We start from the raw sequence: 13792 nt of genomic DNA on the forward strand, positions 1-13792 counted from the left end.
TAAATAAATTAAATTAAATTTCTTGTTAAGCTGAACAATAGGCCAAAAACATTGAATTAAACTTCATAAAATATATTTTTATTTTTGACTTCCTTAATGAAAAGTTCGAGTTTTTACCTAATTGTGAGGATAACCGGGGGTATCGAGTCTGTTAAACTCCTGATACCGCTTACTTGGCAGCGGATCCGTCCCTGGGTCGTAGGATGGCAATTTATGTAGTTAAAATAATTGAAAAGAGTGACAGAGACAAAACGATCGTATAATTGACGTCTCCTGTCAGGATTCCCAACACCGATAGGGATGATTCGTGTGCCCTATCACACGTAATGATATGTTGTTAAAAAGGAATAGGAAGGCTATTTGACGCGTGGGAAACGTCACGGTTACTTGCGTTGTAAGTGGTAAATAGTCCGAACTGGATAAACGAATGGAATCGAATAGTAAACATAACAGACATTATTTAATATATAAAAGAAATAAATGATATATATGACTCCAAATCTAACATAAGGTAATGTTATAAGGTATAATTCGATTATGTTACTTTTATAAGTAACATAATCGAACGTAACTATCTAAATTCTAAACCCCTCTAATTTCCTACACCTTGCGTGAACAACTATTCTTAAGAGAGAGGGCTTACAAATATCGGAAACTGTATTACCTTAACTGTATTTCTTCCCATCCCTACCTGAAACTTATAATGGAAGTGGCAGGAGAGTTTTGGCAGAAAAGTATGTCGTTGTCAACGATGATTTTTAAAACCCGACTTTAAACCTATGGCAATATTTCGGAATATTTCTGAAATTCCGTGGATTATCATCTCCACACATTGTATGTGGCCAACAGCTAAGAATACAATGAATAAAAATACATAAGTTGCGCGAGGTCTGCCACATGGTCCAAATGTCCCGTACACAATACCGTTAAGCCGACCGACAGTTCTTTGCCCCCCATGGCATCAACTGACTGCAACAAGTTAACTAAATTTCACACAGGTAAAAAAAAAATTGGGAAGGTTGTGTATGGGACACAATTGCAATTGTTTAAGGCATAAATCCATTTTTGTGTTATTAGAGAAGGAACAAGGTGTAAACGAATGAAGTCTTGATGGTTATCATATTCCAATTCACTATCTATCAGTTTGGGCAGTGGTGCACTCGAAATATTTGCATTGGAGTTGACATACTCGGTTTTCTTATGCTCACTATACAATCCACATCGTTTGGCATTAGTCATTTTGGACTTTTCTGATTCCTTTTAAATTTTTCTTTCCAATGATATATGTTTCTTAATTTCTGTTCATATTTCCTTTGCAATTTTTTTGATATTATGAAAATTTTCTTCAACTCAAACAGTTATTGTTATTGGCTTATAACTTTACAAGTTCTATTTTATTAGTTATTATTGCTAATAAATATTGTAAATCCTGCCACTCTGTACAAATTGACACTGATTTAAACATCCTATCTCTTTGCAATCCAAAGTTTCACTGCCCAAGTGCCACTTTGCGTCGTCATTTTCATCATTCTCATGCAACCACTACTCCCCGCACAGCTGCACATTCCCATTATCCACCATTTTAATTCCATCCAACAAAATTTAAATCATTGCATCATCATTTATAGTTTACGAGATATAAGCATGACAAATCTTGCCATTTGTTTGGTCGTTTCAGTTTTCGTAGACCTCCCTATACCAAACTGAATTTCAAGGTGTGTTTGGATCAAAAGGAATGAGAACGAATGACAGATTCTGTGGTATTTGCAGACTCCCTGACTTTCCAGGCGTGTATGTAACCTGTATGGTGATTCTTTTACCTTCACTAATATTACTTTTGATATCTTACTACTTATTTCTTATGTTATGCAATAAGTCTATTCCTTGACCAAATAGCTTCATTATACTTAACATGAAAATGAAAGAGCTAAATACTGCTAAATTTTACTCATTGGCAAAATAAAAAAAAATAAAATAAAATTAGGGTTCATAGCTATTTGTCATTGTAAATTTTCATGAATTTTCCATGTTATCATCAAAAATTTCTTGCATCCTGCTATTGTTAGATTTAAATCTTCTGTACTTATGGAAAAATTATTAAGTTCATAATATAGCAACAATACAAAATTCTTTGTACAGTTAACAACAAAAGTAAATTGTCACCTCATACTAATTGGTATGGTGATGAAGCCATATGTGAGATTTGACACATTGCATAATCCAGTCTATTTTAATTAAATAAGAAATGCCTTAGGAGACAAAACACCAACACCTCATAACTGAATGTCTAAATATAAAAAAAGATATGTAACACCCGATGAGAGGTGCAAGTTAGACAGACAAAAAGATTGCACCCGAAATGCATAGTAAAATAAAGAATAATGAAGATAAAACCCAGTAGTCTTTGTCTCTGATGAAATGCGGTCCAGATAAAATAACAACGGTTGAACTTATCGTTCTTAACTGTGAAGTTTCATCAATTACGTTTGAGAAAGAAAGATCTTTTTTAAAGATATTGAATTTTAAACAAATATGAAACATTAATTTAGGCTTACTTTAGGCCAAATTCATACTACTAAGTTGCTTACAGTGCAGTAAAACATTTATCAATTGTGTCTAGTGTATGTATTTACAATGAGTGACATTAAAATCTTGGTCTGGTACATTGGACACAATTGATAAATATTTCTTGGGACTGTAAATGGCTTGGTAGTGTGCGCCTTAATGACAAGAGTCGATAGAGAGACAGTTGAATATTTGTAAGACAAAGATAACAAAACACTATCTCCCGGATGATTAACAGAGATTACACCTACCTGACTAATTACAAATGTACAAACTGATGGATGTTTGTAACATTAATTCCTATTTAATCTCAATTAAATTTATGTATTTATGTGGTGTATGTGTACTCATCTACCACAGCACACATTATCAAAAATACAAGATACATAACTCCCATAAGTCAGGAATTATTTTTTAATGGGTATTCACCAAATGCTAGATAAGCACTGGACTATGAGTCAACTAATTTGTTTGGAAAGTAAGCACCCAGTTTCCAATAAAACTTGTTTTTGAAGGCACTCCGATTCAACGAAGTTAGATGTCTTGAGAAGTCTTATGCATTTGACACAAATGAAACTTGTCAATTAACGAAAACATGTAAAATGTTTTTGTTTAATTGACAAGTTCCATGGAAGTTCCATGAGTGACAAGTTCCATGGAAATTTTATGATTGCTATGAACAGTGTAAATGATTAAATACATAATAATGAATAATTGAAACATTTTATTATTATTTTTGTTTCATATATCTAATTGCTCAAGAAATTAATGTATCATATTTAGGTGAAATTAATTCATTAGAAATATCACAAGTTTTGATGTCTACATCCTTACTTTGATCTTTAAAACCTTATTTATTTTGAGTGAATTTAAATATATTTAGTTTTCTCTTACTATAAAATCAAGAAATTCTTAAGTTATAATGTATTTTTCCTAATAAATCTCAATTAGTTTCTATTATCAGTTTTTCATTTACTTTCCAGACATAAAATTTTAACACCAGTTTTCATATATAACAAACTTATGTATTAAATCAAGACAATGCATTTCATAAAATAAAAAAGAATATTGACATCATAAAATAGAACAGAACTTAAACTAAATTTTAAATTAATCTAAATAAACTATAAAATATAAAACTTGTGGGGTTATGTCACCTTCTGACCAGGAAACATGCAACGGATTCATTATTTTCATCGATAGCTCTATGCAGTAACGTCTGATAACATCCACTTGGACCTTCCGACCAACAGTCCGTATCGCAGCCATGTTGAACCTATGCATCATAACAAATGACGTTAATAAATTACGATTAAAAATGAAACGAGGCATTTGATTCATATTCAATTACTAAAATAGATGCTATGTCTTCTTGACCACTTTCTAGTGCCACCCAAAGTGGACTGTTGCCATTTTCGTCCAGAACATTCAAGTCCGCACCTTTGAGGCATAAAGCTCGAACGACTGCCGGCAAATGCCTTTTTACCGCTAACTGAAGTGGCGTATCGTGATCCTTTGTTCTATGTAATAATTTTTAAATATCTTGATTAAAATAATAATTAATGAAATTATATAGACGTTTTAGTTTCTATAATACTAACAGAATGTTTATATCAGCTCCATTGTCAAGAAGAAAGAGAGCTCCTTTGGTATCTTGATTTAGTATTGCTTCATGGAGTAACGTCAAACCGTCAATGTTGGTGACATTAATATTTGCACCTCCGGATAATAGTTTCTGCGCAACGTTATGTAGAGACATTTCTATTGCCAGGGAAAGAGGAGTTTGGTCCCTTGAATTTTTTATATTAAAATTAGGAACTATTAATGAAACGTCGGATGCGTGCTGAGTATAACCTATTAAAAAATCATTTAATTGAATAGTTAATTACTGTCAGTTAGAAATATTTTTAAAATAAATAAGTTTAGAAAAAGAAAAATTATATAAACTGTATTCATTTAATAAAAAGAACAGTATAATGATGAAAAGAAATCATTTGTGATTTTGTCAATTGATATCAACAAGAGCAGGAGTGGCCAAATCTTGTAAGGATAGGAGCCATGTATCACCTACTAGAAATAAACAAGAGCCATATCCTTTATTAGAACATGTATATTATACAGTTAAAATACTACAGTGTACAGAAACCACAATAAGAGTCAAGAAGAGCCACATGTGGTTTGTGAGTTGCAGTTTGGCCACCATGGATCTAGAATATGTTTAAAAAGCTAACGGATTCTCTCTCCTAAACAATTTAAATCCACATTGACTAGATATTTTCCTTCGTTTTTATGCACAGAATATGCATGGTAACTTTGGCTACACATTTGACATACAACTGATACAATACTACAGTATATAAGAGTTTATATTTTTAGAAAATTGCTATATCTTACTTTCTCAGCTATTGTTTTAAGAAAGTAGCAACGTTACAAAAATGAACAGAATGTTGCATGTATAAATGAAACCAACTAAAAGATCATTAAACAAAGATTACACAATAAAATAAATATATAATTCTTTACAGAGAATTATAGTTAGTTATTTGATGATAAAGTTATCAAAAAGTATATGAAAAATCATTAACATTATTATTTTCAGACTAGAAGTTGAAGTTCTAACTCAAAATTAACTCAGTATTAATAATTTAGTGGTTATAAAGTTAGCCTTGATACTGATAGCAAATGGCATGCATATTTTGGGCAGAACAAAGAAGAAATGATGACATACTGATGATGATAGAGAAAGAAAGACAGCTGTTAGCAACCATAGAGAAGAAGGTGGAACAATATCAATGGACATCTCATTAGAAACTTGACATGGATATCCACATTACTAGAAGGAAAGGTAGGGAGAAAAATAAGTCATGGAAGATCTAAAATACAATATCTGGATGGAGTGTTAAAGAAAGGACATACCGAGTGATAAAACTGCTCACTCAAGACAGGAAAAATTATTATTTTTATTGACTTTTTATAATCATAATAAATTAACTGATAAATAATTATCCATGTTGCTGATCAAGCTGTAGGTTGAGGAGAGAGAGAGTTAACTTATTGTTTTTATATATAATTAGAGAGAAATAAGAATATTAACCTTTATGTTCAATAATAGCTTCAATAGCTCTTTCTTGTTTTGATAATATTGCAAGATGAAGAGGTGTTTGTAAATATGTGATTATTTTGCCATCTTCTTCTTCTGCTAACATTGCTAATGGATTTGGTGCCGATGTCTGTAGATTTGGATTGGCTCCTTTTTGTAAAAGAATCGAAACTAAATTGGATAGGCCTTGGGAACAAGCGACGTGTAAAGGACTTTCTCCCTGTTTAATATTTCCTAGATTAATATTGTCATACTTATTTTTGAAATAATAATTTCAAATAGAGATTTGTTTTTGTTAGAAATTAATTTCAAAGTGCCTTATTGTTAGTCATATTGGGATTTGCTCCATGAACGGCTAAAAATATTCCAGCTTCTTCATTTCCACTTGCAGCTGCTAGATGTAATAAACTGTCACCTAACAACAAAAACAGCAATTTATTATATATGTAAAGTTAAAAAAATAATTTAAAATAGTAAAATATAATATTCCTACCAGTTAGAGGATTTATGGCAGTTAAAGAACTTCCTCTTTTCACTAATCTTGCTGCAAAACTATTGTCATCATAATTACTTCTGACAGCTTGCAAAGCGTACCATAAAACGGTCTGACCGTCAACATTTAAGATCTCCAAATTCAGAGAACTTTGCTCCAGTAATATATCAAAAACCAATTCATTATTGGCCGCAACCGCTCTATGTAAAGACGTGCTGTGATAATAGTAATTTTGTTATTTTAAAATATTACATCAATGCAAAGCGAGCCAAATTAACTTCTTACTTTCCGTTCTGATCTTGCTGATTTGGATTAGCTCCGTACTGTAGCAATTTCGACACAACATTAGCCATGCCTTTTATTATTTCGGGGTCAGTATCGTTTGGCGAAAAACTGCATGCTAGATGAAGAGGCGTCACCTTTTCGACAGACATGGCGGTATTGACTGAAGCATTATTTTCAATTAAGAATATAGAAGAAAATTCATCTCCTAAAATCAGATATTTTTAATTATGGTATATATACAAAAAAATATTTTTAAATATTAATTATCATCAATTATTAAACGTATAATTTAAAATGACATATAAATACCTCTTTCTAGTGCTCTATGCAGCAATGTTTTCCCTCTGTTATCTGTCGCATTTACCGAAGAACGGTGACGAACTAGCGTTTTTGCAATGCTCTCCTGCTTAGTGCTTAAAGCTAAATCGAGCGGAAGATCTCCTTGATCATCGATTTCATTCAATTTACTTGGTAGCTATAAAATTTTCATCATGAGTTTAATATGTTAAATAAACAAATGTCTATTAAATTTCCTTTGAAAAGAAAAAATAAACTATTTAAAGAAATATAAAAACAAAAAAAAAAAAATTGGAACAAATAATTAAAAATTTGTTTAATTCTAGAAACTGAATTAAGTTTATTAAGTGATAGAATTGAACACACTTTGTTCTACTGTACTTTCTGAAAAATTCACACTTTATTAACAAATTAAAGATATACACGTCATTCTGACAAAATACGGGTTTTGTTGTCATCTGCTATTTTTTCCTGACCTATTTCCTGACAAATTTGATCCAGTTCCATCCATTCGTTTCCGAGATATTGATTTTTATTGATATTTTTCACTTCATTTTAAATAGTTTCTTCTTTTCTCCTTCAGTCAAAAAGGTTTCATCTTATGAAATGTCCGCTAGGGGCACACTTGCATTACGTATGCCACTTTAAATTTCTTTTGACAGAAATTTAAATTTTTTTAAACGACACAATATCAAACTTATTTAAACTATACTAGTCTATATTAATACAATGGAACCTCGCTTAACGAGCATAATTTGTTCCAGAGTCCTACTCTTAAAGCGAAACAATAAATTAATGTAAAATACGATAATGCATTCTATGCCAAAAAAAAATACTCATGCATTGTTAAGGAGCGTGAATCATCTTCATCTTTTCTTCTAGTGTGGAATGAACCACCTGGAATGTGAATTCAATTTGCAGAAAACAAATAAAAATTGAAATTCAGTAATTTCTTATATTTAATTATAGCCTTTACATAGCTGAAGAATTTGGCATATTGTTTGGCATGTTTATTATATAATGAGCTATGATTGTTCATGTTTATACATATTTCTGAACACAAGTTTGGAAAAATGTGAGATCATAAGTGACACTAACATGATAGCAGAGCAAGTGCTAAACACAGACTGACGCACACAATCCAAGACTTCCCCTTGCCTTGTCACTTGTTAAGCGAGTCATTTTTTTACAATATGTTTTGCTTGTTATGTGAATTACTTGTTATGAGAGGTACTCGTTAAGCGAGGTTTCCACTCTATAATATTCAAACTCTGGATCAAAAGAGGGAAAAATCCAGTTCTGCTTATGGAACTGGGACAGTTGGAACCTATCCAAGTGTGAAACTATTCCAATGGAACGGTTTCTCAGAAGTGCTTAGTCTATTGGACTAGACTGTCCACAAAATCATTACGTTCTTTCAGAATTGCTATTGGATTTGATAGTTTCTCATTGGTTTTATACATGTAACATATATATAATGACTGATCTACCAAATCAATTAACAAACTTTTATTTTGCAAAAATTTTGTCTCAGCTAATGAACGTAACAGTTTTAGTGTCAAGATTACAAAATTAGAGGTTGTGGAAGCACTCGCGCGTGATCATTGCAAATGAAGTTTTGCACAGAAACAACACGTGATAGCTCATCTCCATTATTATCTTGTAATTATTGCACACATTTACAATATGTGTGCAATAATTGAGATGCAGGCATAAAGGATGTAATATATGTTGATAAATTAAATTAAACATTAAATTTAATGTATACGTGCAGGAGGTGGCAACACAGGTCGAGATTGTATACGGGCGGGAAATGAGACCACCATGTTTGGAGTTCCAGGGAGCCAGTGAGATGTAGAAGTGTTCAGTTGTGTGTGAATAAAGAGTTGTCATGTTACCTGATCAGTATTACCATATTACTGAGTCATTTATAATACAGAAGAGTAGATAAACGAACATCAAAATGAACTAACTGCAGAAGAGCTGGTTGCCTTGCAGGAAAAACAAGAGCATTCGTCAGAGGAAGAGAAAGTTAGGAATGCTGAGATCAAGGAAATTTGCAGAAAATGAAATGATGTGCAGGAATATATCGAGAAATTCCATTCTAGAAAAATTTTGATTAAAAGAGAATGACAATCAACTTTAGACCACTTTTTTGTTCGTTATCAAAAGAGACCTCAACTCGAAGAATCTCCCAATGCAGTGCTACCTGATATTTTTATGAAGGAGGATTCCTCTTCCAAGCATTAAGCTCCGTACATTTCAACTCCTCTGCCACCAACTACAACAAACGAAGGCATGTACAGCACTATTTTATTAAATAAAGTTTACATATTTGTTGCTGTAATGGTAGATACATTTCCTTATATTTTGATAAATAAAAAAACTCATTTTACAAATAAAATTACAAAAATTCCAGAGGCTAGAACAGATAAATTGAATTTGCATTAATTTCTATGGGAAAAATTGCTTCAGTTAATGAACAGTGTCATGGAACGGATTAAGTTCGTTAACTGAGGTTCCACTGTATATATTGTATTAAAACTAAGAGAGATAGAGGAATGTATCATGGAGATTAACATTTGTCTAAAGCAGGAATGGGCAACCTTTATTGTATTTTTATTTAATACAGCTCTACTCAATAAAATTGTATTCTAAGTTAAAATAAACAACTCAGCAAAGACGTGGGATGTGGTTGGTTTGGTACAATATAGCAGGCAGGCTTGGTCAATGTTGCCTCCTATATTGTACTGTACCTATATTGCAGTCAGTGGCATGTGTGGCTAAAGCTGTGGTTATAAGCTCCTTACTGATGGAAGCCCAATGCTCCTTTAGGCGGGTGCTAAGTAATTGGCCCATTGTTTAATTTTTAAGGCAAGCACTGTGTTGTATTCTGGAAAAATGTCAGTGCACCGTATTTGGCATGCATACGAATGGTTCCTCACTCTTGGTCTAAAGTATGTTATTTATTTACATGAAGCCCAACTGCATGAATTGGAAACAGAAAAAAGTTTTTTGTATAAATGAAGTTAACGCAAAGACTAGAAACTCTATTAATCTGTCATGCTGACCAATATAGATTAACACAGTAAACTGTGGTAAGACGAAAAAAATGAAATTCTTTGTAATAAATTCATTAAACTTTTATAGAATTTAAAGAAAATATAAATAACTTTTTTAAATTGAAAATTTCATTTCATTTTATACGTTTCAATATTAGATCACACAATAAAAATTTTTGATAGCTGAAAATGTATTATGTTTTGATGGGACAAAAACTTAAGTGCACTTTGCCCTCAATTTATACAGTACTTTTCATACACAAGTTTTCTTTATGCAACAAATAGTCATTCCACTTATGTGGTACTTTTAACACACAGTCTATATTAAGAAATTTTATTTTATGCATTCAAAAATATATAATTATTGCAATAAATATGATGATCAGATATACTACTGGGTAATAACTTCTTTCTTGATTGTACTTTTTGTATCATTCTAACCTAATTGCTGTTGATTTGGGAGAATACCTTCAGCATCTATGAGCTACATCAATTTATATTTATGAGTTACAAGTAATAATCAGTCAAGCAAATAAACATAACACTACAACACAAATTGCACCTTAAAAAAAGTTACAGGTAATTAAGTAAATAACCATTTGAATCCTAATGTAAGCAAGATCAGGTATAGTCATATAAATATTTTGCCTATTAAAACCTGTTTCTCAAAATATTAAACTAGCTGAAATAAATAAATAAATATATATATATATATATATTGAAAATTGCATAAATTGACTGCATACGAATGGTTCCTCACTCTTGGTTGGTCTAAAGTATGTTATTTATTTACATGAAGCCCAACTGCATGAATTGGAAACAGAAAAAAGTTTTTTGTATAAATGAAGTTAACACAAAGACTTGAAACTCTATTAATCTGTAACTCTACCAGTATAATATATATATATATATATATTATACTGGTAGAGTCAATTTATGCAATTTTCAATAGTGTAAAAAGTCCATATGAAATGAATACTCTGCATAAATCAAGAGATAAGTGTAAATAGTTTTAAGAAAGTTAGTGAAAAATAAGCTAAATTCATTTATTTTTCAAAAATTATTATCATTAATTCAATGTTATTTAAAATACATTATTCATTTAGTTTAATAAGTAATTCTTTATAAATTAATATGTAATAAATTAATTTTTAAGAAATTAATGCTGTAACAAAAAAAAAGTACGAGAACTTACCTGAGGATCAAATTCAATAAGATATAAGAACACAACATCCTCTCTTCTTGTTCGAATAGCAGTGTGTAAAGGATATTCCGTTTTGGTTTTGAACATTTGATATAATAAAGGGGCACTCATGTGAGCAAAATCTTCACTTGAAAAATCATTCTAAAAAAATCAATTCATTAATATTAACTTATAAAATTTAATAATCTCATATTATTTCTCGAGATATAAGCACTAAAAACTTAAGAAATTGAAGAAGTGAGTCATTATTGTTTCAGTATATGTAACTTTTTAGTCTAATAGAATAAAAATATAAATAATTACATTATTTATATGTTTACTGCACCAAATACAGTTTAAAAGTATATTTAATGTATTGAAAATCTCTCTCTACAACACGAATTTATCAATTTACTGATTATTTATAAATTTATCATTGCTTCTTAAAGTTTATTTTATAATACATGTACGTAAAGTACAAGTAATATCATAAAGTATTATAACGTATTTAATGTTAATAATAATATAATATAGAGGGTGTTTGTAAAGTCACAGTGCACTTTTCTAATCATATTTTTGCCTTATTTCGGAAGATGTGTGGCCCCTTGCTCACCAGATCTAAATCCACCAAACTTTTATCTATGGGGAGCAGCAAAATCTGCAGTGTATAGAGATTGTCCACGCACGCTGAATGACTTGAAAGCAGCAATAAAAGCATTCATTCAGTTTTTTAAGAGAGCAACTGATAGCAATGTTTAGAAATGAAGTAAGAAGGATCCAAGTCTGTACTTGGATCACTTTTGATATTGTTTATAATTGTCATTCATATTTACCTCCCATATTCTATATTGAAAAATGTCTGTTAATAAATATATAAGTGTACAATGACTTTCTGAACACCCTGTATTTAATGTATGATGGCTAAATAGTAGAGATGGTAAAAACATCAGTCTACTTCCTAGAGAACCAGAGATTAAATTCACGTGGAAAATGTCAAATTTTTCCAGGCTAAACTGTTTCAGATAGGTTGAAACCCATCCAAGTTACCCAACACCCTAACCAAATAATGTTTAATTGTTGTAGTTTGTTGAATTCTGCTCAAAGTCATTTCAATTCTGTGTTTGAAAACTTTATGTCAGCTGTGTAACTATCAAAAAGCACTGTTCTCTGTCATTAAGTAGATCTTTCTAACAAAATATATTCTTTTTAAAGCACTAAAGATTATTTCATTATATATGATTGCATTCAATAAATAACTGCATTATCAGCATCGGAATGAAGAACTAAATATACAGCACTTGTATAATTCAATGATATAAATTAAAAATAAAACAACAGATACAAAGCATTACGTAATGATTTGGAAATTGAGTTATGTTAAGAACTTACCCAATGATTAGAAATCAGCTCTGAGCAATGATTCTTTAAAGCTTCGGCACCGATTTCATCCGCCGTTTGATAAAATTTAACACAATTCGTAACATTAACCGATGACATTAAAGCTTTCTCACATCTAAATAAAAAAAAGTTTCAAAATAATCTTTTCTTTACATGTAACATTTACTAAATTAAGTGTTATTAAAATTAGGAAGTATATTAATGAAAATTAAAATATTTTAAAACATTTTAGTAATGAAATTATTACTACGCTTTCATAATTTTTTATTATTATTTTTTAAAACAGATGTTCTTAGAGTTATTGTTATAAGTAAAATGACTTGTGATAAAATGTAACAGAATTTGTAAGACCGCAAACAAAAAAAAAGGGCAAAAAACTATTTCTCTGTTTTTTGACATTTTCGGGTTCGGTGGTCTCAAAGTTTAAAGGTTCGCAGAAACCCAGAGGGTCAAATTTGACATGATCAGAATATTTTCCATATTACAGTGGTACCTCGACATACGAGTTTAATTCGTTCCGTAACCTTGCTCGTATCTCAAATTGCTCGTATCTCAAAGCAATTTTCCCTATTGAAATTAATTGAAATGCCATTAATCTGTTCCAGCTCCCAAAACACCATCTCAGTTGTTTTTGTTAAGTGTTTTTGAATAAGAAAAATGTATTTACAAGAAGAAATATTTGTTTATAAATAACAAATACATATTCTATAAAAACATAATAAAAGAAAAAGTGAAGTGCTTACAGAAGCGCTTAATTTTTGTCACTGGTCTTCGCTTTTTTCGTCACGCTTTGCTCATTTTCACTTGCAGATCGTTTAAAAAAACTGTCCAAGGAGGTTTGTTTCTTCCTCCCTTTCAGGATATTGCGGAAATGAGTTAGGCAAGTTTTGTTGAACAACTCCGATGCACGACCAGTTGCAACTTTTTCGGGGTGATTTTTATCCACGAACTCCACAACTTTCTCCCACATTTCCAAGATCTCCTTTATATCTCTTGTAGAGATAACCTCCTCCATCTCTGGCTTCTCTTCAGAACTAATTTTTCGTTGAACCACCGTATGCTGCTGCGAATGTAGATCGTGTAACTCCTCGGTTGTCAGCTCCTGAGACTGTTCCTCGACGAGTTCGTTCACATCTCTCTTATCCACCTCCAGACCCATAGATTTTCCCAGAGAAACAATCTCCTTTACCACTGACACTTCGGGTTCCAATCCTTCGAAGGCTCTTTCAGCTACAGTCTCAGGTCACAGCTTCTTCCATGCAGAGGTTAAGGTCCTCGTTGTAACACCCAGCCAGGCCTGATCAATAATTCTTAGGCATATCACGATGTTAAAGTGGTCCTTCCAGAACTCTCGAAGGGTAAGGTTTGTGTTCTCCGTCACCTCAAAGCAGCGCCGAAAAATGTGCTTG

The 13792-nt window shown here is 31.4% G+C and overlaps 1 protein-coding gene across 1 annotated transcript in view; it reads right to left on the bottom strand.

Annotated features, from left to right (window-relative positions):
- The window catches only part of LOC136978471 (rabankyrin-5), a 48914-nt gene that overhangs the window by 14830 nt on the left and 20292 nt on the right, over nt 1-13792 (bottom strand). The window contains exons 5-14 of the mRNA XM_067274182.1: nt 12375-12498; nt 10998-11147; nt 6753-6918; nt 6444-6648; nt 6159-6373; nt 5983-6080; nt 5660-5885; nt 4167-4419; nt 3917-4085; nt 3723-3841 (exon numbers count right to left, since the gene is read on the bottom strand). Of these exons, the coding sequence (XP_067130283.1) occupies nt 3723-3841; nt 3917-4085; nt 4167-4419; nt 5660-5885; nt 5983-6080; nt 6159-6373; nt 6444-6648; nt 6753-6918; nt 10998-11147; nt 12375-12498 (1725 nt within the window). The remainder of the gene's footprint in view (nt 1-3722; nt 3842-3916; nt 4086-4166; nt 4420-5659; nt 5886-5982; nt 6081-6158; nt 6374-6443; nt 6649-6752; nt 6919-10997; nt 11148-12374; nt 12499-13792) is intronic.

Source organism: Centruroides vittatus, unplaced genomic scaffold (genome assembly GCF_030686945.1).
Source record: "Centruroides vittatus isolate TY-2023 unplaced genomic scaffold, ASM3068694v2 contig_538, whole genome shotgun sequence".
Taxonomy (NCBI): Eukaryota; Metazoa; Arthropoda; class Arachnida; order Scorpiones; family Buthidae; genus Centruroides; species Centruroides vittatus.